The sequence below is a fragment of the Bombus vosnesenskii genome, unplaced genomic scaffold (assembly GCF_011952255.1).
Source record: "Bombus vosnesenskii isolate JDL3184/JDL3185 unplaced genomic scaffold, Bvos_JDL3184-5_v1.1 scf7180000013295, whole genome shotgun sequence".
NCBI lineage: Eukaryota > Metazoa > Arthropoda > Insecta > Hymenoptera > Apidae > Bombus > Bombus vosnesenskii.
The window spans coordinates 7,498,036-7,521,906 of record NW_022882946.1 but is presented as its reverse complement, the minus strand read 5'-3'; the positions used below and the strand labels follow the sequence as shown (position 1 = coordinate 7,521,906).

At 38.7% G+C, this 23,871-nt stretch overlaps 1 protein-coding gene across 9 annotated transcripts in view; it reads left to right on the top strand.

The window, feature by feature from the left end:
* Positions 1 to 23,871, top strand: part of LOC117233208 (discoidin domain-containing receptor 2-like) — a 221,480-nt gene that overhangs the window by 181,945 nt on the left and 15,664 nt on the right. For all 9 annotated transcript variants that reach the window (XM_033493294.1, XM_033493295.1, XM_033493296.1 and 6 more), the window contains 5 exons: positions 12,525 to 12,648; positions 14,592 to 14,743; positions 16,077 to 16,390; positions 20,002 to 20,193; positions 22,404 to 22,496. In XM_033493294.1, coding sequence (XP_033349185.1) covers positions 12,525 to 12,648; positions 14,592 to 14,743; positions 16,077 to 16,390; positions 20,002 to 20,193; positions 22,404 to 22,496 — 875 coding nt within the window. The remainder of the gene's footprint in view (positions 1 to 12,524; positions 12,649 to 14,591; positions 14,744 to 16,076; positions 16,391 to 20,001; positions 20,194 to 22,403; positions 22,497 to 23,871) is intronic.

The following is a 23,871-nucleotide window of genomic DNA, read 5'->3' as shown; positions in this document are numbered from 1 at the left end:
AAGTATTGAATAATAGATCAGTTTTAATTCTCGTTGAAAAAAAGTCGAATCTTTCCGTTACAAAGTATTTCATCATCTTTATGATATCAGCGAATACATGTTCGTAAAAATATTTCGAGATACTTAAAACACATGGAGCGAGAATATAAAAGAAGGATCGCTTGCGACCTAACTAGGTCGATGCCCTATATCGGCGCTGTTCAAGTTAAACTACAGAGCTTAAGTAGTCCCCTTCACTCTGTCTCGATTTACCAAAGAACAGAGTCACTGGCGGACATCAGCTTGGACATGACACACGTATTACTAGAACACGCTCACACTTTCCCAAAGAATACATTGATAAATCTGTCTAGGCGACGACTAAGAATTTTTTTCACTCGTTTTATGGTTGCATCAAAAGTGCAAAAAAGTTTGAATGGATTGCTAAAATGAAGGCTATGTGACACTTAGTTTGAAAGCAGAACATAGCGCGTATGTTCCAAAGGGATTTTAGTTTATAATGTCGCGTTTAATCCTTGGGATTATTAAAGTATTTTATTTATTACCATTCGACGATAATCGATACTTCTCTCAATAGCAATAGTTCCGCGAGAAATTAATTATAGATTTGTTATCCCTGTTTCAAATTCTGCCAAATCCTCGTGAGTTAGCATGCAAGAACGTCGAAGATTCACGATAATGTTTAGCGCAAAAAATGTAAGTTATTAAATGTAAAAATATGTATTAAAAATTGTTTGACGAAAATTATTCCAAAGATATATATTTAGAGAAATGGACCAAGTAATGGTCGTCTAACTTCTGATAATAAAAGACAAGAAAATATTTAATGACACGTAGTGGACGCAGTAGGATTAATAACAAGCTGAACTTCGTTCGCGTGAATGGACAGCTAGTCTGAGTCTTGGACCCTTCCTCTGAAGTGTACAGAAGACAGTAATTAACAGATTGCTGAACGATGGGAAATAATAGGAGCCAGACGGTGGCGCTCGTTTCTCCCTAGACGCTTTCCAAACCTATTCTCCAAAAGCGAATTCAACCTTAAGACAGACGCGGTACAATGCTCTGACATTTGCAATTAGAGATGTGACGCCAGGGCTATATTAAAACCGGTAATAAACATTAATTATATTTCCGCGTTTCGCGTAGATGCTTCGAATGGGCGACTTATTGTTCGGGAAAGCTCGAATTATCGTTCTCCTACTGTCTGCTTTAGTAGAACACAATGGATGTTAGACAAAGGAGCTGCGAAATACTTTCGTGATGAATTGTATGGTGTACAATGCCACGATACAAAACTTTATTTAAAAAAATGTTTAGTTTCGAAATCTTGTTTTATTTGTTCCAAGAAAAGTGACAGACTATGCCAATAGATATATAGAAAAATTCAAATTTACTCTTCTATTCAATTCTATTAACATTCTATCCAAATTTATCCTTTATTCTACCATCTTACCGGAAAAAGAAATTCAGCAGAGAATCTAAGGATAGAATTTCTTTATTTCCGTAGGATATCAATATCTCCGTTTTTCCCTTCAATCAATCAAAATTCCGAATTTAATCGTGTCAAATCAAAAACCACTCTTTTATTTCCTCCCGCTAATTCTACCATACTCATAAAAAGAAATGCGACATCACCTACGTTCACGTATGTATTACATTCAACAAAGCACTAAAAAAAAAAAAAAATCTCAAGCACACTTCCTCCTCCCTGAAACGCTGGTATACACAAATAGCGTGGTTCGCGGAGACGCAGCTAATCTTCTCATCGGATCATTACAGAAAGAAACAAGAGCGCTGCCGGTGGGGTTGGCTCACGTTTATTACGAAGAAGCACTCCCGTTAGAAAAGGTCTCGCAGGTCTCCCTGTTTCTCCTCGCGTTGCGTCGTTCAAGTACAACGAACCAATATAATTCCCGCTGAATAAAATTTTTCCCAGCCATGGATATACATATATACCGGCAGTCGGTCGAGCTGACTCCACTTAATTAAAAGAGCTAGTCGTATGACCGTATTGTCGTCGCGAGACGTGCGTTATCTAGCTCGTTCGCCCGCCCATAAGCAAGTCTGTGTACACACGTTCCTGTTCTCCTTTCGTCTCGTTCCACGACGTCACTCCCGGCATTAGCCACCTGCTACTTGTCTCGCCTCGACGTTGCAAAGCCCTCGAGTTTCGCGATTTCCCTTTTTTTCTTTCCCCCTTCTCTTTTTTTATTTTTTTTTACGTTGGCCGACCTTGTTTCGCTTCCGACAGACTATGAGCTTCCGCTGCGAAAGAAAATTCACGCGAACGTCGATGTCTTGAAAGAAAGGAGAGAAACTCGATTTTGTTAGGTTTGTTTGCTCCAAACTCGGTTTATTTTAAAGATTCTAGCGTGGATGTAGGTGAATTTATGGTGTTATGATTGCTTAGTAGTTTTTATTTTTATGTTATTGCTTGTGGAATTAATACTCAGATAGTGTTCGTAGAGCGGGTGAGATTTGAGGCTTTGAATTGGAATATTGTCCATTTGAGATGTTTGAAAGTTCAGTTTTAAATTCGGAGTTTCGTCTGAAACCGTTGGAATGGATTTTCGATGGGACTTTGTGTTAGGAGTATTGTCCATTTTTCACAATTATAACTTTTTATGATTCAGTCTCCACATCTGTGATTTTGACTACAATTATTGGAATATAGGTATGTATAATACATGAAACATTGATGAATTTTTGTATTTCAAATTTTTTCACAATTACAATTTTCAAACGTCTAACTTTTGAACCCAAAATTTTGGAAAAGTTAATGTAACGAAATTTTGATGAAGCTTTAACCTAAAATGTTATTTATGCTTTTACAGTTATAATTTTCTAAAATTTGGCCTTTAAACCCGAAATTACGACTGAAATTGTTTTAATAAAACTTTGATAGACTTTTGAATTGCGAGTTTCGTTTATTTCCACAGTAGCAGTTTCCTAAAATATATTCTCTGTAGCTAGAATTTGGACCGTAGGCATTGCAACGAAATTTTGATGAAGCTTTTGTAATTTTCTTAAACCTAGTCTTTGTACCCACAATTTTAACTGGGATCATTGAAATGAAATTTCGATAAATCAAAATAGACATTAAATCGACGTAAAATCGTACTGTACCGTTTCAATTGGCGAGATATCTGCAAAAAGTTGTTATTCGTTTTCTCTATAGAAATATGATTACAAACCCACCATTTTCACCGATAAAACGTTATATGAACAGCGTATACAGCTGCACAAATTCCATTGTCGTGAAGCGAAAAGTTTATCTGATTTTTTCATTGTTGCTTTTAATCCATGAAAAATTTGTGGGCGATATTTCATAGGTTAGTGGAATTCGCTTGATGGAAGGACGATGAGATATTTATACCTTTCAATACGATGGTCGTGTAGGTTTTAAAATAATGAGTGAGGCACTGCCACGATGATGAACGTGTATTGTTAGAACGAAAGCCGGATAGTATTCTTCATGCTCTTCTAGGTTGCTTCAGAGTAGATTTGTTTCGAAATATTTGTACGCAAAATTATTAAATTACTAGTCACGGGTGAGTGAGTCGTGGATGAGAAATACGACGAATACGTGGAACAGTTAATTCCGAATTGTCGAGTTCCTCTGCTACGAATTTCTGCGATTTATGTTCCCAGAGAAATACTAACTTGCTCGATACTAACAGAAACTTTCAACGAGAAATAAATTTTAACGTTTACGATTCATCGATCGCTCTTCAATCAGTGCTTCCACGGCTCATCGACGTTACATAGTGAAATAATCTCTTTCTCTTTTAATGCTATCTTCCTTCATGGCTTCGATGTAATAGCGAGCATAAGCTTGAAGCGTTTCGTATAAATGATCGAAACAATACCAACTTGTTTGAATTTTTTACGTGTTCGTAGTTCGTAGTCGTATTAACGTGCTCTGTAACACAATGTCAGGTTCGTGGCGCTGTTTCACAGTTCGTTACTTTTTAACGTATCGTGAAAAATACGTGTTTTCTGAACGTCGACAGTGACGCTCAACAGGAGTCGGTTTTCTGGCCTGTCGAATAACGGCACATAGAATCGAATTATTCTCTGGTATACTTTTATTTTGTTCTTGGAATTCTCCTTCTTATCTTACAAAATTAATTTTATTCCTTCGTTCACCAGATGTTATTTTTATGTATACGTTTATAATACTTATTTTTAATGAGACACGGCACAATGGAAGTCAGTTTCTTACAACTCAAGTGTATTCACTCTTCTGGTCTTTCAAGTCGTACAGAACTTGCTAAAGACTAACTCGCATATTTCTTCTACCATGACATTTATCCCTGCATTTATACATTTTCTCTCTATTAATTTAGGTAAACTCGGGTAAACTTTGTAAACATTTCAAGAAAAGATTTTGAGGGCGTCCATCCAAAAACTTTGATGACTACATACCCTTTTGTGTTTCGAACTCATATTTAAACTTAGATATATTTAAACTTTATACATATTTAAACATATTTAAACACACATACATATTTAAACTTTTATATAAATAATTGTCATTGCCACGTGATGTGAACCATTTATGGAAAATATTAATATGTAAATATTCATAAAATTCAACGTAACGTGAATAGATATACGTAGTATTCAAAGAATTATCCGAATAATAACAAACACACCATGGTTCATGATATATCATACAGTACGAACAGATTATGAAAAATTATTATAAGAAGCTCTTATGCCACTCGAACATCATAATTAAAAAACTATATGATCTATCCCTGGATACTCAAAGATATAAACGCGTTAATCTTTTGAGCAACAGACGGAGATTCTAACATCGTTTACCATCTCCTGCCCTTAGACTACAGAAATTTATGTACATTCGTATTTTTACGAATGTGATTAAACAAATTGAAGTTACGTAAATTATTTTCCGCGCCATGTATTGTAAACAGTACTATACTTTGAACGTTTCGTATATTTTTACACATTATCTGCACTTTGAGCATTTCTGCACTTCCAAAATTCTCATAAACGTAGAAAAACCGCAATCCTCGTAACATTATAAACTTTAACAGTTCGAAATATCTACAATTTAATAAAATATAAATCTCTACCTGGTTCCACTTTTTCATATTGATAAAAAAATATATATATACGCAAACATCATGTGATTTAATGGCATCATCAACAAATGTCACTTGACAACTCCGTTAATTACCCAGTAAATTTCATCCCCTTCAAAGGAACGGCAGGAATTTCTTCCTCGTTGGTATAATGGGACAAATTTTGTCACTTTCGTTTCGGGTTAGGCTGGCATTGGAACGAAGGCTGGGCCTAGTAACCAGCTGCGAAAGGCACGCGTGATTTCATTAAATTTCATGGAATTTATTATCCTGGAACGGCCCGATCCGTGACGCACGCTAGTAAACGCGCTTTTATTCCGATTCGGTATAGAGTATGCCAGAGGCGTGGTGGCGTTGGTGGCAGCAGGGATCGTAAAATGAGAGGGTGAGCGAGTTGCAGGGTTGGGTGGGAGGCGTTCAAAAGTGAGGTAATGCGATTACCGACTTTAGCTGTGGGGTTCGTCGCGATACGAGGGGCGGCCGAGCGAAAACAGATTATTTTAATTTAAAGCAACAAACTCCCTGATTCTCGTATACTGTAATCCTCCCCGCAAATTTGACGTACGCGTGTATCCCGATTGTCACTGCCAGTAGTTTCCTGGTTAAGCATTAGAAGACAATCTGGCCACAGGCTGGACCATCTTCTTGATGAAAGTCAAACAGATTCTGCTACTTTCTTAACGTCCATTATTTTCGTTCCCTCTTTTCTGGTTATCGTTTCTGCTGGTTTTATTATTTTGGTATCTTTTTAGTCAAGTTGATTTACATGAGCTATCTGACTAAAGTTTGGAATTATTAAATGTTACGTAGAATTCAAAGGCTTGAAACGAATTCGATTTGGGCTTCTATCGTCTTAGAAATATTTGGTAAAATGTCCTAGGAATAAAGTGAATTAATGTTGATATACGTGGAATCGATTTGGAATTAACTGACTTCTAATTTACTAACTAATTAATTAACTAATTAGATGCAGGTAAAAAAAAGAAAGGGATACCGAATTTATAGGAGAGTGGTAACAAGTGGCAGAATTTTCATTTTGAAAAAACTGTGGATAAGTGACGTTGTAAAATGGAAGAAATGAAAAATGAATAATGTGCTAGATTCATCGTCCTATTTTTCGAGTTTCCTCTGGACAACATGTTGATTTACCGTGTAGAATGGCCAGAAAGATGGATCGAAGAATTTGGAGGTGGTGCTCATAAAGGTAGAAAAAATGTCATGTTCGTGCAGACCTGTGTATCAATCTTCGTTAAAACTCGGATAATTTATTTGATTTACAACGACGAATGACGTGAGGTGCTTTTTTTTTAGTGTACGTGATTAGACATTTAATATTTGTGTTACAGTGGAAGACAGACACGCGAAACATATTTTACAACAATCTGCAACGAAAATTTGATTCGAAGTAAATATTATATTTGCCTGTCTTTTTTGTGTGTTTATTATTTGCCCCATTTTGTATGCCAATCTTTCTCTCATTATTGTTGGAAAGAAACACAAAACTAAGCGTTAACAGGCGAAATTATACGAATTTAAATTTTCACGTTTTCACAATTTTTGTTTCTATAAATTACGAAGAACAAAGAATCGGATCATTGACTTCCGATAGTTACAGGAATAAAAATAGAGCGGAGAAAAATATAGAAAATGATACAACGTCAACATTTTTTTGATCTTCTGATTTTGATATCAAGCGACTAACTTGATTAATTTAGTATGACAGGCGAAGAAAGGAGAAATCTATCAGATCCAAGGAAAGATATATTAATTCATACCTTTCAAGATTTCAAAAAGATCAAGATATAATTAATCTTATGACAGTAAAAGCATTTGAAATATTTTTGATTTTGAAACTAAATGAAAAGAGGAAATAGCATTGATAGACGTCGTATTGAATTTAAAAATAGTTTCCACGGGAAAAGATGGAAAATGTTACGTATCACGTTTTCTGCAGTAGATCTCAAATACAATCTTCTCGAAATTGAATATACACGCATACGAATAAGCAAAAAATGAAGGCAACATACAAATTGCTCATTCAAATTACGTTTCAATGGATCTTCTAGAACACATTATCAAACAATGAATATTATTAAACTATTATACAAACATGACTAAATACGTGGCTTATTATACAATCCTCCGTACGCTCGCGAGCATGAAATTAAACGATAACATCGAACGTTCGATCATTTGAATTTATAATCGTGGTTCTCTCGATTCAAGCGTACACAGAAACTCAAATCAAAAAATAATAGAATTCAGCTGCTATAACTAAATTGTGGTTCGAATGCAACTGAATTCGTCGAAAAAGGACTGGAAATTGGTGAGAGGATAAATGACAGTCTCGCAGGAGGAGGATGTCGAATGGAGGCGGAAAATGTGCAGATATCCGACAGGTTGTGCAGCTTTCGCCGGTACGGGGGCGAAAATGCAGCCATGGTAATGAAAATGGCAAAAAGCACTCCGTCGCTAATTAATGGAAGATCGTTTTGTTCGTGGAATCTACCTTTGGGCGTCTGGGATTTCATCAAGTAGCACCGGGCTCGGTATTTCGATTCACGTTTTTATTACGTTTATCCGTAGCTAATTATATTGCGCCATATTTATCGCATTCGCCAACACGAAATTGCTCTTGATGTGATGCAATTATTTCACCGTGCAATATTACTCTTTGATCGCGATAAAAAAGATAAACATCCCGTAGAGTCTTGGTAATTCGACCATTGTAAAGTTCTCTTCATTTCGAATATTTCCCTCCCAATTTCGAGCTCCTGTTTCCCTTTTACCTTCGCTGCTTTTTACAGCGCGCGCAACCAGCGACGAAAATCTACAAGGAATTTTTTAAACCATTACCAGAGCTGGTATAATTTAGTTCGTTTCTTGTATTCCCTCTCGAGCTGAAGAACATCGCACCATCTGCAATTACTTTTCAAATTGGTTTTGTAATTTACATAACACGCTCCCGCCTACGTTTCTATCGGAAATCAAGATTCTCTTACGCAATTAAAATAATATTATTCGTGAAAGTTTGCAAGTCACGGGTCGCAAGTTACTGGTGCTAACAAATTTTCTTGTATATTAGTAATTGGTTTGGATACAAATCAAATTTTATGATCAAAGTATCCCATTCGATGTAGAATTGGAAAATTATAAAGGAGAAGCGCTATAATACAATTTATATATTATAATCTGTAAGTTGTCAATTTACTGATATTATTAATTGGAAAATTATTATTCATAACATTTACATGTTCGCGAGATATATGCTCGTAAACAGTTTCCGAATTTCTTCAATGATTTTCAATTTAGGATTAGAAAGGTAACTTCAATCTCACGATAGGAATCGTAGATTATTGAATGTTTTCTTTTTTATTTTCGTAATAAACTCAATACGATGTTGGTTATGGAGAGAAACGTTCTCTATGTTTATGAACAAATACGTCACGATAATAAGTTCGTTGAAGCATTTTCGTTGGTTATAACCAGAAGCTAGTTATATGATGGGTATCGGTCGTCGTTTATTTCATCGAGTTATATCGTGAAACGCCGAGGGCGTATCCATAACGGAAGGCGTTTCAGCAACGTATCGGGCACGATATTTTCCAATAAAAGCGTCTTTGGGTCAATCGAACGTATCCACGTCCACGAAAAGGCTCAGGGATGTATCAATCTAAAGGGTCCTTTTGTGCGGTCAATTGATATACTCGCAACCACGGCAAACACTGTACGACCGGAAGGGAACGTATTATCGTTCTGTCCACGACGTACAGCCTGATTTAAGGGAAATAGTCGATATTTTGGAAGACGACAATACGATGGTGATCGTCGTATGTATTGATAAACTGCCCTTTTCCCTTCATTTGGATTGTTTAGCTTTGTTACATTCTTTAAATCGTTTTGGATTTAATCGTGTTTTTCCCATTAAGTATTCACTTTTCTTTATTGGGACGTCTTCTAAATTTAAAAAAAGGCACGAAAGAATTGAAATGTTTAGATTTTATCTTAGCGTATGTGATTTTAAAAGCTTATTTGCTTGTTCCCAAAAAGAAATTTACTAAAATTCGGGAATTATAACGGAATTAATAGAAATAGGATGTAAATATATTATGTAATTTAAAATGTAAGTACCACAATGAAAAGCGTCTTTGTAACATTTGTAATTTTATTCCGATTTACAATACATTTTCGTGTATTTATCTTTTCCTGCGCATTAATTTGCATGTTCTTGTTAATGAAATATGCCTGGGTTATAATAACGTTTCGTATGAATAATAAAGGATAAGGACAATATATTGTTTTTAACGTTCGGCGTGTGTTGTTAATTTTCAGCATTGTGCATCGGGGAATTACATTATTCAGTGTTATAAGTGGATTTAAAACGACGAAAAGAGCTTTCAGTAATGTTATTTGAACCGTTCCACGTGCATAAATATTTGGAATTACACGCGTGTTTCTGTGTGAACGATTCCTCTCAATAACTGAAATCGTTTTTCCGGTGATCTCTTTTTTTCAACCGCTCTTTAGATATTTCAATAAAATTCATAAATATCTTTATAAAACGACAATATTTTAATAATGCCATTATATTCAATAATTCCATAAACGGCTCCGTTATTAATTCTATAACAGAGAAAACGAATCCGATGAATTATTCTAACAACGAAAACTTCTCCATTTAAATTAAAGGAAAAACCGAACGATTCGACGGGCTTTTGAAACAAGTCACCGGTCGTGAATCAAAGCAGAAACATGGAACTCTCTGCGAGTGATTCTTTCCCTCTCGACGGTGTTTATTGTGTAATTACTATTTTCAATTAACGCACGACGGCCGGGATCGATTATTTTTCGCTTAACCGAAGATCAGTCGAAAATGCCACGCGCTGATTGGTTTTCCCGTAATTAATTTTTCCGACGTTCCGTTGTATCAAATCATACGCAGCTGCCGATCATCGAGGGACTCGTTCGCACGCCCCCGAAGATTTCCACGTTGCCAATTACCTGCGTGTACCCCCGGTTTTCAACGATGGATAGCCGAGTATCGTCGAGCAAACAAGCGACCACGATCGAAATTAACGTCGAACCCTCCGTAGCCTCTATAACGACTCGTTCGATAAAGGATCGTGGCACGTGTACTTTCATACCATTTCCCCTGCTCCATGAAATCACTGATACTCCAAAAGAAACCTGAACGCATCGAGTGATGAATCTCACTGGATCGAGTCAGAACTGGGTACGACTACCAATCGACGTTGCTTCGAATGTCTTGAAATACCTTCGAATGTCAGGTCATAAGGATTGAGGGAAACAGGGACAAGACTTTAGATAGCCCTGGCGGGCTAAAGAGAGCCGTTAAGAGGATCTGGATGACGCGAAGACGAGCAACGTGCAAGAAAAGGGGCGATCAGAAGTAGAGGGTGATCAGTAGAAAGAAACGACAAGGAAGTAAGGAAAGAAGGTGGAGCGAGAAAGGAAGAGGAGGAAGTGGAAGGGAATCACAGCAAAGAGATTCGAGCAGAATCTCGATGGCTAAGTGGTTATCTTATCTTAACGGTGGTTGCGCCGAGCATCTCGCCAAGTCTGGCACCCTAACGCTTCCTAAACGGAAATTAACACCCCTCCTTAGGTTGCGGTGCCCTTCTCGTCGGGTCGTCTCCGTGACGTTCAAGCGGAGGCAAGCAAAGCAAAAATCAATGGATATTATATCGCGACTCTCCGGAGAACGGTGCTCGACATGATCCCCCTTATCGGTTCTCCGGTGTAGAAGGAAGGAGCTCGGGACACGACGCTTCTGGCGAAGGATTGTTTGTTATACAATGAAAGCGTTAATTTCCTGGGGTGGCACCGTCGATCCAGCCCCGCGTTGACGAGTTCTTTCCTCGTCGTACGAGCCTACGATAACACGCGGAGACTGTCGAGGAACGGGGACGCTCGATAAGGAAACTATATCGGACTGTGTTCCTTCGCGACGAAAATACACGCCGTCGTAACGAGGCTTGTTAATTAATAGAAAAATACAAGCAGTGCTGAAAACAGAGAGTTGAGCTTTTCGCTTCTAAGAGATTCAGGTGTATTATTTTAGAACTGACATTCTCTTTTTTCATCTTTCGTCTATATTTTCGTTTTTTATTTGTAGTTTGTTTTTGGAAGTTTCTTACTTTAACAAATTATTGATTGAAAAGAGAGGTTGATTATGAACGAACGAAGCGATCTGAACGATCCTCTGATCCGATTTCCTCTGCCAGGGAGTGCCGAGACTGATAATTACCCGATGATACGGTTAAATTTTATTCAGGAGAATTACGTGGACCGTTGAATGCGTATCGATGCATTGTGTCGATAATTACGTCGTGTGAAATTATTAGCCACGCTACGCTATGCCGCGGTTCTGTGGTTCTTTCGATCGTGACGACGGCTGATATGCTTTTCATGATAAAACCAGCACCGCGTCGCCCGGAATTGAATTTTGACGGCCGAATCTCTCTTCTATCTTTTGTCTTAAATTCGCAACACAAACGATATTTGGAAAACCTGGAATCGAGCGAGTGATTATTGATCCCGCTTTAAAAAGATTGCATAATCCGTAATTGAGTATTCGTTAAAGAAGCAGGCAGGTGTTGTTGAAAAAGTGATGCAGGTGATAGAATATAAAAGGCGTGAGAAAAAACGAGTAAAGAAGCAGTGCCGCGCTTCAAATGAATTATGCATCGGGTATATTATAACATGAAAGTATCAGTTTGGTGTGTAAATATGCAATGAGAATGTAAAACTGGTGGAGAAAAAATTCATGCAAATTTTGCTCATGCCTCGGACAACTTGATTTTCGGTGGTCTTATTTTATTCGACCACTTGAATAACTGTTAACATTTCGCGCACGTATCGATTCGCGTAATCGTTGAACTATACTCCATTTATATATTAATTGTTCATACCTTAATATGTTAGTCATAAATATACACAGAGTATCGTGGATAATTTCTGATCATTACCATAAGTGTATATGTAGATGTGGAAATATTTTGTGTAACCGACAATAACGAATACGTTTGAACGATTTAAATAACCAACAACCGCCAACAAATGAAATTCCTATAAAGGTAATAATTGTAATATATAAATAAAAATTCAGAATAAGGGAACGTTAATAATTATCAGCGTATAATTATCATGAAATACACGGGTGATCGGTTGATCTTTCCTCGGATATTCATAAAACAAAAAGCATGCCTCGATGGGCCATGAATATTCGGAATGCTCGTGGACGGGGTGGGTGCGCTGGGGCGAGACAGAAGTGGTGGCATGAAGTGACGGAAAGTTTCCGGTGGCGTATCGCTTTTACTCGCGTGGTATACACGCGCGACGTGTGCATAAATGTCAGGTACATTAACAGGAACGCTCAATATTCGGCCGCAGGTCTCCGTGCAGGAGGAGGGTGAGGACAAGGGACCAATTTGCCCTCCGCTTCCGGCGCAGTACCACCCGGCCGCCTGCACCATGACGACACCGCAACTACACAAAACTATCACGGATTACAGCGGTTGGTAGCGACGTTAAGTGCGACACTTAAGCCTTTCGAATTCTACGCGTGCATGCACGGTTAGGCCGATTTAAATTAATTCGAACAGAGAACCCCGCTACTCTGAATTTCACGATTATCAACGTACCCCGCGTAACCCGTTGTCCAGAATTATTAACCGCTAACACGGAGCCCCGCCCCCAGGAACCATTTGATACGGCAAAACTCGAAATTTTCGTAATAAGCCAAAGTAGAGAGTTGGAGCCAACACGCGTTTAACCCTTTGATCGGCTCGGTGTAATATGTTTGCGAGCAAGGCAATGGTTTCGCTGGTAGTTCCAGCAAATGTACAGGTGCGCGAGATTGGGTTAAAATTAATTTAGAGTCTGAGACTGCAATGTGGAAAGCTAATATAAAGCATTAACGAAGTGTAGTGGATTCTGTTCCATGGTTTTAATATCCTAGTTGTTCTAAAAATTTATGGATATTATTTTTTAATATATTAACGTGTACGATGGATATGATTTTTTTAATACAAAAATATTTCAACGTATCAATCGTGTGGTACATGAGAACTATTGAAAGAATTTTTAGTTTTGAAAATTTTTGAATATTTTAAACAAATAATTAACACACTTGTTGAATTCTTCTATTTTTGATTTCAATTCAGTCGCTATTGATTTACGTAGGAAAGTTTTGAGTTCCATAGTCGCTACATTAAATAATGGTTAATAGAAGCAGAGTACCTCGTAATTTAATGCATCGAGTTCAAAGTTTTTGTCTGCTAAAAGTAAGCGATTTTATGGTAGTTCCGCGGTGGTCTTGCTAACGTTTCATCCCTTCGATATTTGTTAGTGCGCGGTGCAATTTAACAGCGGGGAAAACTCGAAATGAGTGGCTCCACGTTGCGGTGCATTATCGAGTTTGCGTTTGACTAAAATTACATAAAATCGACGGTGGGCTATAGCCATTGGTCGTGATGATAAACGCAACACCTACCACGATATGCAAGCACACAACGTCCGAATTAAATTGCGGGTTAATGATCGATGGATTATTACAGAGTTCATAGTACTTAAAGACGAGGCTTGCACGAGCACAAATCATATACGAGCCTCGTCATTTACCAGGACCCTTTAATTCGTTTTCATTTTTATTCGCAGCTACAAAATTTTCATATATCCATGCATTCCTTCCTCGCTTATTTTCAAATGTTTAAAAGTCAAATGAAATTCCACAATGATTAATTCTCGTATAAAGCTTCATAAAGCTCAAGGAAAAGAATTCAACTTAACAACGAATACTGTTTCAAACCACTGTTTTTTGCCACATCGTACCTGCATTGCTCAAATAGTTGACCAATTATTTCGTTTTCTGCTACCTTGCCGACGGTTTCTCAGAACGGTGTAAAATTACCCCGAGTACACTCGAACTAGTAGAATTAAAAATAAATTTCGCTCAGTTAATCCTAACTTTTAGTTCGCTATCAATTAATCACGCAAACTGCGATATATAACGAATAACCTTATATAATGCATCGAGTTAAACTCGTCTGCTAGTCGCGATTTCACTGCAAAATCACATATTTCCCTCTCATTTGAAGCCATCACTCAAAGCACAAGAGGATACATAAAAACTATCATAAACCATCTCAAAGAGAACACAGAGGATAAAACATTCTTATATCATAATAAAACGAACGTGTAACAGAAGAAAGATAGTGCTCGGTAAAAGAAAATGACCGAGAGAGAACTCCCCTAAAAAAGAAACGAAAGAGGAAAAATATAAAACGAGAGGAAGTGCTCGTTTGAAAGTTTCGAGGAACATGAAGCGGGAGCAGGGGCAGGACGCGGGATGGGGGTTTGAAACGCGCCCGGGGTAATTTCTTTCGTGCACGGCGGCCATCGTGTCTCTAACCTTGTCAAAATTCTTTTTTCCTTTCCGCTCACGGTATCGGCGGACAGGGATCACGGAGGTGCAGCCGGTTATTCCGCTGTTGCTGAGCACGGCGATCAATCTTGCCAGGCCAATTCCGCCGGTTCAAGAATATCCATCTAATCCGCCGCCCATACCGCCACCACCGGAAAAGTATTACGCCAGCACGGAGATCTGTAAGGTGAGTATCAAAAATGTACGTCAGACATGCGATCCGTGACGATTAGTCCTGGTCGCGGAGTAGTTTTGTGGGCTGACGGTGGGAGGGTATTAATGCAGGCCACTTGGCCTGAAACTGTGTCAAACACTGGTTCGTGACTCTGGGATCTTTCGTCGCCATCGTGGCAACTACTTGAATCGTTTCCCTTTCGCGGGCCTTGCCGCGAGCTTGTCCAATGAATCCTCCTAACGCCTCGTTGTTTTCATCAAGCACACATACATACACACGCGCGTGTATGGTCAGTTATGTATTTTACGTTCTATCTTGGTAGAGGCAATTAGCGTCCTGATTAATTTCTTATATTTCATTCTTGTTTTCTTTTTCCTCCAAATTTTTTCGTCCCTTTTCTTCGTCTTTCTCGCTTTTTTCTTCTTTTTTTGTAAATTAGGGCGCTTAAAGTTCGCCGTACAGCGCCCAACGGCGCGTGCTAAAACGATTCGCGCAGAGTATAATGAAGCTTAATGGATGAAAAACAAGGCAACCAAAAAGAACTATCAATCATGACTAATGTGAGACTTGGGAAAGGAAACGTCTTACAAAAGCATACACTGATCACCGGCCGATAGCGTGAGGGCCTGTGATTATTGATTGTATAACGTGCATGTAGTAAACGAGTATTTTAATTTGTATTCTTATTTTTGGACTGACTACGTTTGCCCCAAATCCTTCGCGTGATTTTAACAGTGGAATACTATAGCGAGGTGTTGCTAATTCGCCATTCATTTTTGTTTCGGTTATTTGTGTGAGATGGTAGCTTTTTGTTATATCAGCTATGCGGAAGTCAATGTGATTAAATTTCATTAAAATTAATCGTTTGATTCGTGAATAATTAGACATTCGCCGTTGTAGTCTGATTCTATAATTGAAAAGACTTGTTCAATACCATATTGGAAATGTTTCCTATATTATTTGTTTCCTATATAGAGCATACAGCATACAGCTAGCATTATATGTTAAGTATAGCATTGCAAAGCTATCCTTTTTGCGGTCCTGCAACTTTCTATATGTCCATGTCGCTTTATTTTCAATCAACATAATAACAAAAATAAAATAAAAACAAGAATAAAAAAGAAACATTAATGATCCAAAAGGTGCAGCAGAAATAAAATTGTAAAAAGAGCTAACATTTATCATTATTAAGTTAACGAGTATAGACTCGTAATGCGATTAAAATGTATGAAAATACCGTAGATGCGAACCAAGAAGAAACTTTGAATTTTCTTCTAAAATATCTCTTCCTAGGTAACCCGATACTGATATCCATGGCATTACCACGTCTTGGTTTTTATTACAGAATTCCCTGCCACCGTTACCGCCGTCTCCGACACCGAGCACGCCGCCGCCAATGAGCGCGAAAGCCTCCAGTAGCATGACAAGCTACAGTCCCGAGGATATGCTTACGGAGGAGGAAGACGAGGTGCCCGAGTGCATCTTAGACTTCCCCCGGGAGAAACTCAACATCGTTGAAAACCTCGGCTGCGGATACTTCGGCGACGTTCACATTTGCGAGGTCGACAGGTTTCCTGGATACGACGAAGTTTTCCGGAACACTAGCAGCGACCTGGTGATCGTTAAGTCCCTGAGACCTGGTTCCTTGGATGCGCTTAGGTAAGGTTCTTGTATTATCGAGCATCGCGGAGTCGTCGAACCGCGCATCATCCGGAAATTTCACGATATTAAGCAAATAATTTCAAAAGTGTCGATTAGAATTATTTTCAGTTTGTTCATATTCGAAATATCAAGACGCGTGGTACAAACTCAAATATTTGCACGGGTATTGTGAAAATAATTGGCAGGAATTGTATATATTCTTCGTCGAAGAATGTTCGTGGTATAATCATTGTGAAAGTTTTGCTGATAATTTTGAAAAAACATGAGGTTTCTTCAGATTTAAACTTTTGCGATACTGTGATAAGTGATTAGGTGGTAGAAATATGGTTGGTTAGATGTTATTAAAATAATTGATAATGATTGTATATATATATATATGTTTCGATGAAGAGAATTGATAGTAGAGTACTTTCGAAAGTTCCATTTCAAATTCAAAATTTCACGACAGTCGTATGTTCGGTCGGGTATTATCAAAATAATTGGTAGGAATTGATTGAGATATTTTTCATCGAAGGAGGGTTTCTGGTATAAATTGATTGTACGTATGAAAATTGGCAGAGAATTTCGGTATGACAGCCGGTGCAGAAGCATTGGCTTCGAAATGTATCCAGCTGCAGCGCAATAAATTGCCGTCGTGTCAATAGCAGAGTAATAATTGAGTAATAGTTTGTCGCGTGTGGCGCACGTAGAACGGTTGTTACAGCGCGTGAATGAAAACAACGTATCGGAGGCTGTTATTGACAAACAAGCGAACGATCCTATCCTCTGAACGCATTTACCTTTCTCTGGAATACAAAAAAAAAAAAAAAAAAAGGAGAGAGAAGGAGAAAGGAATGAAATGAAACAGACACCCCATGTAGCGAATCCTATAAAACGAACAGGAAATTATTAAGAGTATCTGTACGAAAGCAAATTATCGGTTCGCGTCTCGAGAATGAATAAACCTTTCAGTCCACGTTCGTTAAGTATTTTTTGTTACGATTTACCGTGGTAATTTCTTCACGCGCTTGTAAGCGAAACAGAAGAGGGCGTCGCATGGAAAATCGGGAATCGATAGCAGCTACGGCCATAATTAAATTAGCCGATAGAAATGAATCGAACAACACGTTATTGGAGTACTCGTTTACGTCGCTAAATACAGTGGCCGGAACTATTAAACGTCCGATATTTCACGCCAATCCAAAAATATGGAAAGTATAGCATAATCGGGAGAAAATTATCCCGCTCAATTATACACCGTTATTCTGATTCATTTACTATCCATCCCAGTCTCCTCTCTCTCGTATCAACCAAACGGGAGAGGAGATTTGCTGTGAAATATAGGGCACCGATAGAAAATTATCCCAATCGATTATATTTAGAGAGGCCGCGTTAATACGATAATTCGATAAACGTGGCGCAAAGTGATTTCGTACATAATGACGTGGCCCGTGTATTAAGTTGCTGCGACGCGATAATGCAGAGAAAGTGTTTAAACGGTCAGTGACTGACGCATAATCGAATAACTTGTCCACCCCGTTGCTACTTTTCGCGACGGTTTGGCGACAATAGCTTGGTAATTTACAGTACAGAAGTTTCCCTTTGACCTGAACCTCTCTGACGACGCTGCTCGAACCACAAGGAAATTGTTTAAATCCGATCCTGTCTCGACCGTCCTTTTAATAATCGAGTTAAAACGTTTTTAATGCGCACAAAGTAACATTGTGACTTCAAGTTTCTGGTTGTGAAGCTTCTTATTAAACAATTCTAAATATATAAGCTTATGAGGGAAAAGTAGAACGCATGTTGTTTTGATTTCATTCAAGTTTTTGTTAATAATATACTGCATATGAAATGTAATGTATACACTCTGCCAGGTACATATTAATTTTTAATCATAATCATTCAACGCATTCCTAATTGATCAAATTTTTATTAACTGCAGTGATATATGCCAAGAACTAATTTTCAGAATTTCAATTTTGAGATATCTACAGAAATTAAATCTGCCTTTATTAGAATTTTATGATCACCTAATAAAAGAATAATTAATAACAGGGTCATTTTAATTATTTTTGAAACACCAAGCAATACGCATAAACAATATACAGCCATCTTAAGGATATCATAATTCTGAAGTGTATTAATACAATGGAGTAATGAATTATTGACTGTTTATGTATATTTAAATTAAATGTCTTGTAATTTCTATATAGATAGAAAATTATTTATATATATAGAGCTTGAAACAAATTTGAAAGAAGAAATATGTATATAACTAACAAGCTAAGAGTCGATCGATTTAGGGATTTGAAGGCAAAGAAGTAGGATCGGAGGTACACGATAAAGCGTGTCCCGGCAAGGAACACGCGCTGCGTTATCGCTGGCGCAGCGAAAGGATGATCCGGGTAGACAGGATCGGGGATTACAGAGCTCGGCAACGGAACGTTCGCGGAACGTGTATTGTTGTCGAACGGCCTCTTAACGGGGCACCGGAAGTACAATCGTACTGGTTTATTCCTTTTTCGCGCGACAGACCGCCCGATATCCACGCCAGCACAAGAAACGGTAGAATCCTCCCGATAAAAGCGACAAGAAAGAAACCTGTGATGTCTTCTATTGCCTGATATCTTCGATTGGATTTGTTATATCTTCTTTAAAAGATCAGGCAATTTCATTTTCCAGCAAAAAGAAACATTTAAGATAAGCCGTGTTTTCATTGAAACTTTCCGTTTCTCTAAACAGTTCTAAGATATTCTTCACCGTCTTTCATCGTTTCAAACTTTAATTAGAAAAATTCGGTGTGAATTTTCGAAAAACTACGATCCAGCATACGTCACTCGACGAGAAAGTTTCGATTCGCTTCCCTACTACTGAAAAGTTCTTCTCTGACCCCCAGAGAGACGCATTTTCCGGTTTGCGAGTTGACCTGCCATGGCGTTAACCGTGCAACTTCTTTGTCGCTTGAAATTAGCCAAAATAGTGAAATTTATTAATTAAAAGCCAGTGGGACGGGCCGACGTCGAGTTTCCACCGGTTAACGGCCGCCACAATTACTGCCTGAGGAAACCGGCGCAATTCGTTGAAACCAACGCTGCAACTTTACGCCTGACATCGTATAAATGCAGCCGCTTCACGAATAACAACGCGTCCTTACGCAAATAACATACGAATCCATGAAATCGATCTTCGTGCGCTGTTGTTCGTCCCATGACCGAGCCTGCTTCCGACGTTGTTACGTTCAGGAACATAGCCCTTATCGAGATCCTAAATATTAGACAGCTGAAACACAAGCAGCAAGCTCTGTTAAACATGGAACTTGCGAGTGTTCTCGAAACGATAATCTCAACAGTAGCCGTTATCCCTGGGCCCGTGTTACGTAGCTACAATCCCTCTTCTATTCTTGCCGTTGTTTTCCCATCGCTCGTCCCTTTTCGTCGCTCCAAATATATAGAACGAAAAAGAGAAAGATAGAGAAAAAGGAAGAGCTTACGGGTACAACGACGCGATACTCGCAGATAGAGTGCTCACATTATTTCCAGTATATCCGCCAGTATTCAATAGCCGTCTGGTTGGTAGGGCAGCCGACTATAAAGATATTACTTCCGAGTGTCCCATGTATTTTCCAGGATAGAATTTCAACAGGAAGCAAAAAGACTGGCACGGCTGGCCGATCGGAATGTCGCGCGGCTACTCGGCGCCAGCCTCGAAGACGATCCCATGTGCATCGTATCGGAAAATGGCGAGTACGGGGATTTGAATCAATATCTGCAGAGCCACATCGCTGAAACGTCTACTGTGCACACTGCTAAGACCCTCAGGTATAATTAATTACGATGTCTCGTCGGAGAAATGGTACTTATTAAGGATGGGGCAGGATACACTGTAAAGATCGCTATTAGAGTCTTAAAAATGCTATTTGCTTGTATTTTTATTTAGTTTTATACGTCAGTAAGATATTGGTACGGTGAATATCAAAGGATTATAAAGTATCGACAAGATGAATATCAAAAGATTATAAACAGCCTTGTGAAGTATTTCGTTTTCAGTATGATTCTACGATGTGCTTGATATTAAAACCGAAGAAACTTTTATCTAGGATATATGATTACTTTAATTTCGTATGAGTTTATTTGCTGTCAAAGAATTATTTTATGAATGGCTTTATTTCGTTGATTTTTTAGCCATCAATTCGCAACAGCCTGTATAATATAAACTAACTTGACTTGAAAGGCAAGAGGCACAGTGACCTTTAAATATTCAACATATCTTAGAATATGAAAAACTACTGGACAGACCATTTTAACTAACGGGAACACGTTATTTAACTACTAATGTAAGAGAAATAGTAAAACGTATCCAGCGAACTTCGGATAACGTTTTTTCCTTAATTACGACAAACTAAAGCATGCTGTTAAAATGAGGTATCGATTGCTATTGGCACTATCGACACATTGCTGGCGACAAAATGGTGTTCCATTTAACGAGAGAGTTGAGACGCGCAATGAGACCAACCTTTTTCATCTTTTTAGCCCCGCACGCGTATGCACGTCAGTTCGAATGGCGTTGGAGTTGCGCGTGGAAACGCGACGTATCCGCGGATCGTTTGGAAAGTGCTCGAAATACGAGAAATCGGCTGAAAATGAGAGGCGAACGACAGAGAAGATCATCGGTGCTCGTGACAGCTGTCGGCGCACCGTGTTTTTCCCGTGCGTTCGTTTCCGGTGGCCACTGCAAGAGAAACGACCGATAGAGCTCGTTCACTCTTTGTCTTCGTCCAGTGCGGGGAACCGTATCGATCTACAACCAGCTGGAAATTTGCGTACCGAACGACTCCCTGACAAATATTTCGCCACCGATAAAACGAAATAACTCGCCCGCAGTCTGATACATTCGTACGTCACGTGATTTCTAACGAGATAAACGTTTCTGGAAAGGAAGGATAAAAGTCGGAAAGGAAGGATAAAAGTCGGAAAGGAAGGATAAAAAGCACGCGTTGCGTCGGTTCGAATCGGCATACGTTCGACGAGTCGTGCTTCCATTTACGCGTGCCGTACGATGAACGAAAATAAATCGCGCGCGCGAGGAAGTGAACCGAAAACAGAATTCACGCACGTTGCACGAACAAACATATACTCGTCTCTGTCGTTGTACGTTCTTGCTGGTTAGAAACTCGTCGCTATGATAACCGAGAATAATGACGCTACTAAGGATCGATAGTTTTGTGAGAATTTTTATTCGACTATCTTTGGTTGAAATGGTAGGTATAAAGTAGAATGTAAGACAACTGAAACTAAAGAACAAGTATCATTTAACAACTAACTCAGATACACATCTTTTACTCTTCTATTTTTCTATTTCTTTTACTTCTTCCACCAAACTCTTGGGTGTGCTTACATTCTTTCGTATAAATCCTAATTTCATCCTCTTCCTATATTACTATTCTTGTAATTAAAGCGTCCTCTTCAGTATTTTTCCATTTTCGCCTTTTAGGAAAAGTTATATTATACATGCTGTTTCAAAATAATGACAAGTATGTATTGTAATTTGGATGAAAAAGGACAAGGTCGATACAGAGAAAATGATAGAACTTCGGTTTTGTCAGCTTCAAAATGGGACAGAAGAACATTTTAACTAAAAAGGGGAGAAAAAAGAAAAAAAATAGGAAAGAAAGAAAGAAGGATAGAAAAGGGGCAAACGTTAAGAACGTTCCACTCGTATACAATACTCGCCTTGAATAGGAAATAACACTAAAAAGGGGAAAGACCAACAAAAAGAGCACCAAATTTATATCTACGAATGCAGAAGGGAATGCGGTCGATCTGGCCAGCTTTTGTCGTTAATGCAAATGGTGGACGCGCGTTCGTCTGTGCTTCGAAAGCGTCGTCATTTGCGGTATTGCGAGCCGATACCAACGAGTCGCTTTTGTGTACGGAACGAACGTTTAAACGTGTAGACTACCACGTACACGAAGGCAGAATTTCACTCCGCGAAACTTCTGAACGTAACCGTCTCGTTCTTCGTGTTGCAGTTTCGGCACGTTGGTTTACATGGCCACGCAAATAGCATCCGGCATGAAACACCTCGAGGAAATGGACTTCGTGCATCGGGATCTCGCCACAAGGTAACGACAGACAGTTTCTCATAGATTACTTTAAGCCGAACTTTGTCGATCAGTCATTCCCACGTTCGATGGTACAGCCACGTTGCTGTTTCGCCACATGAACGCAAACGCGTTTTCTCCGTCGACGGTTCGTTCGACCACGGAACGCTACTTTTGTTTGGGCATCCGGTCGATCGCGCATGCTGTTCGAACTGTAACTTCTCTGCTTTGGTATTTCTAGCAAAATTGTCGCTACAGTTTTGTCACATGTTTCGGGGAATGGTATAACGATCGATGGGAAATGTAGCGTGTAACTGTTAATGCACTGGGCGTTCGGGACACTTATATTGTTGTGCTGGTTAATGAGCTTCCACTAAGTGTAATTGCTTTTGTAGGTTTCTATTTTAATTATTTTCGAGTAAATGAATTTTAAATCCATTAATATCTGTATAGTAATGTAACGTTAGGAAAATATAGGGAGAGGAAGAAACAGAGGAGGAAACGTTTTATCTAAGAATCTATTAGAAAAATCATCGATGAAGCTAAATACCCAGAAATGATAAAGTTCTTAGGATAAGAGCGTCGAGAACGGAAATAGTAACGTCTTATTTTACGGTATACTCCATTGAACTGTTTTTCTTGCAAGATCAGGCAAAAATTGAAGTGTGGACTTGTTAATGAGATCTTCACCTAAGAGTCGCGTGTCTTACGATTAGATACCAGAATACTATAGAAGAGGCCAAATCATAGAAACGTATATTGTGATGATATGTTACGAAATACAGTGATTAGCGATGATTTCCTTAGAAATTTTGCCGCAGTATAAAAGAACTCTTCTACACGAATAAAAATAGCCTTCCAACAACCAATATAAAGCAACAACTGCATCGTTATTTAAAAAAAAAACAATTTTTATCATGAACGAAGATTCAAGATGAACATGTATTCTACCAAAAGAAGAATCTTTATTGTATAAGTTACAACGAATAGTCTTATAGACTATAACAAATTGGATAATTACCATATACTTTAATTAACGTTAATAAACATATCCAATTTTCTTTCAACGCTGCCGAAGCGTTGGCAGCATTACGTCGCTACTTCCGAGTCGCATTATAAGGACTAAATTCCCTGGTTACAACGTCGCCAATTCCTAACCAAGGTTCTCAAGCTTCGTCGATGTGGAAATTACCTGGTTCCAGTTGTGCTGGCAGATCTATGGGACGTTCTGCGTGGCAGAACCGTTAAAAGGGAACGAGTGGACCGGAGGATGGCTGGGTCACGTGTTCGAATTATTAACTCTAATCATAAACTTTAATTACAATGGCCCGCGGCGCGGCCGTCGCATAAACGCGAAACGCGCGCGCGGCCTGTGGCGGATGAAATTAATTGCCAG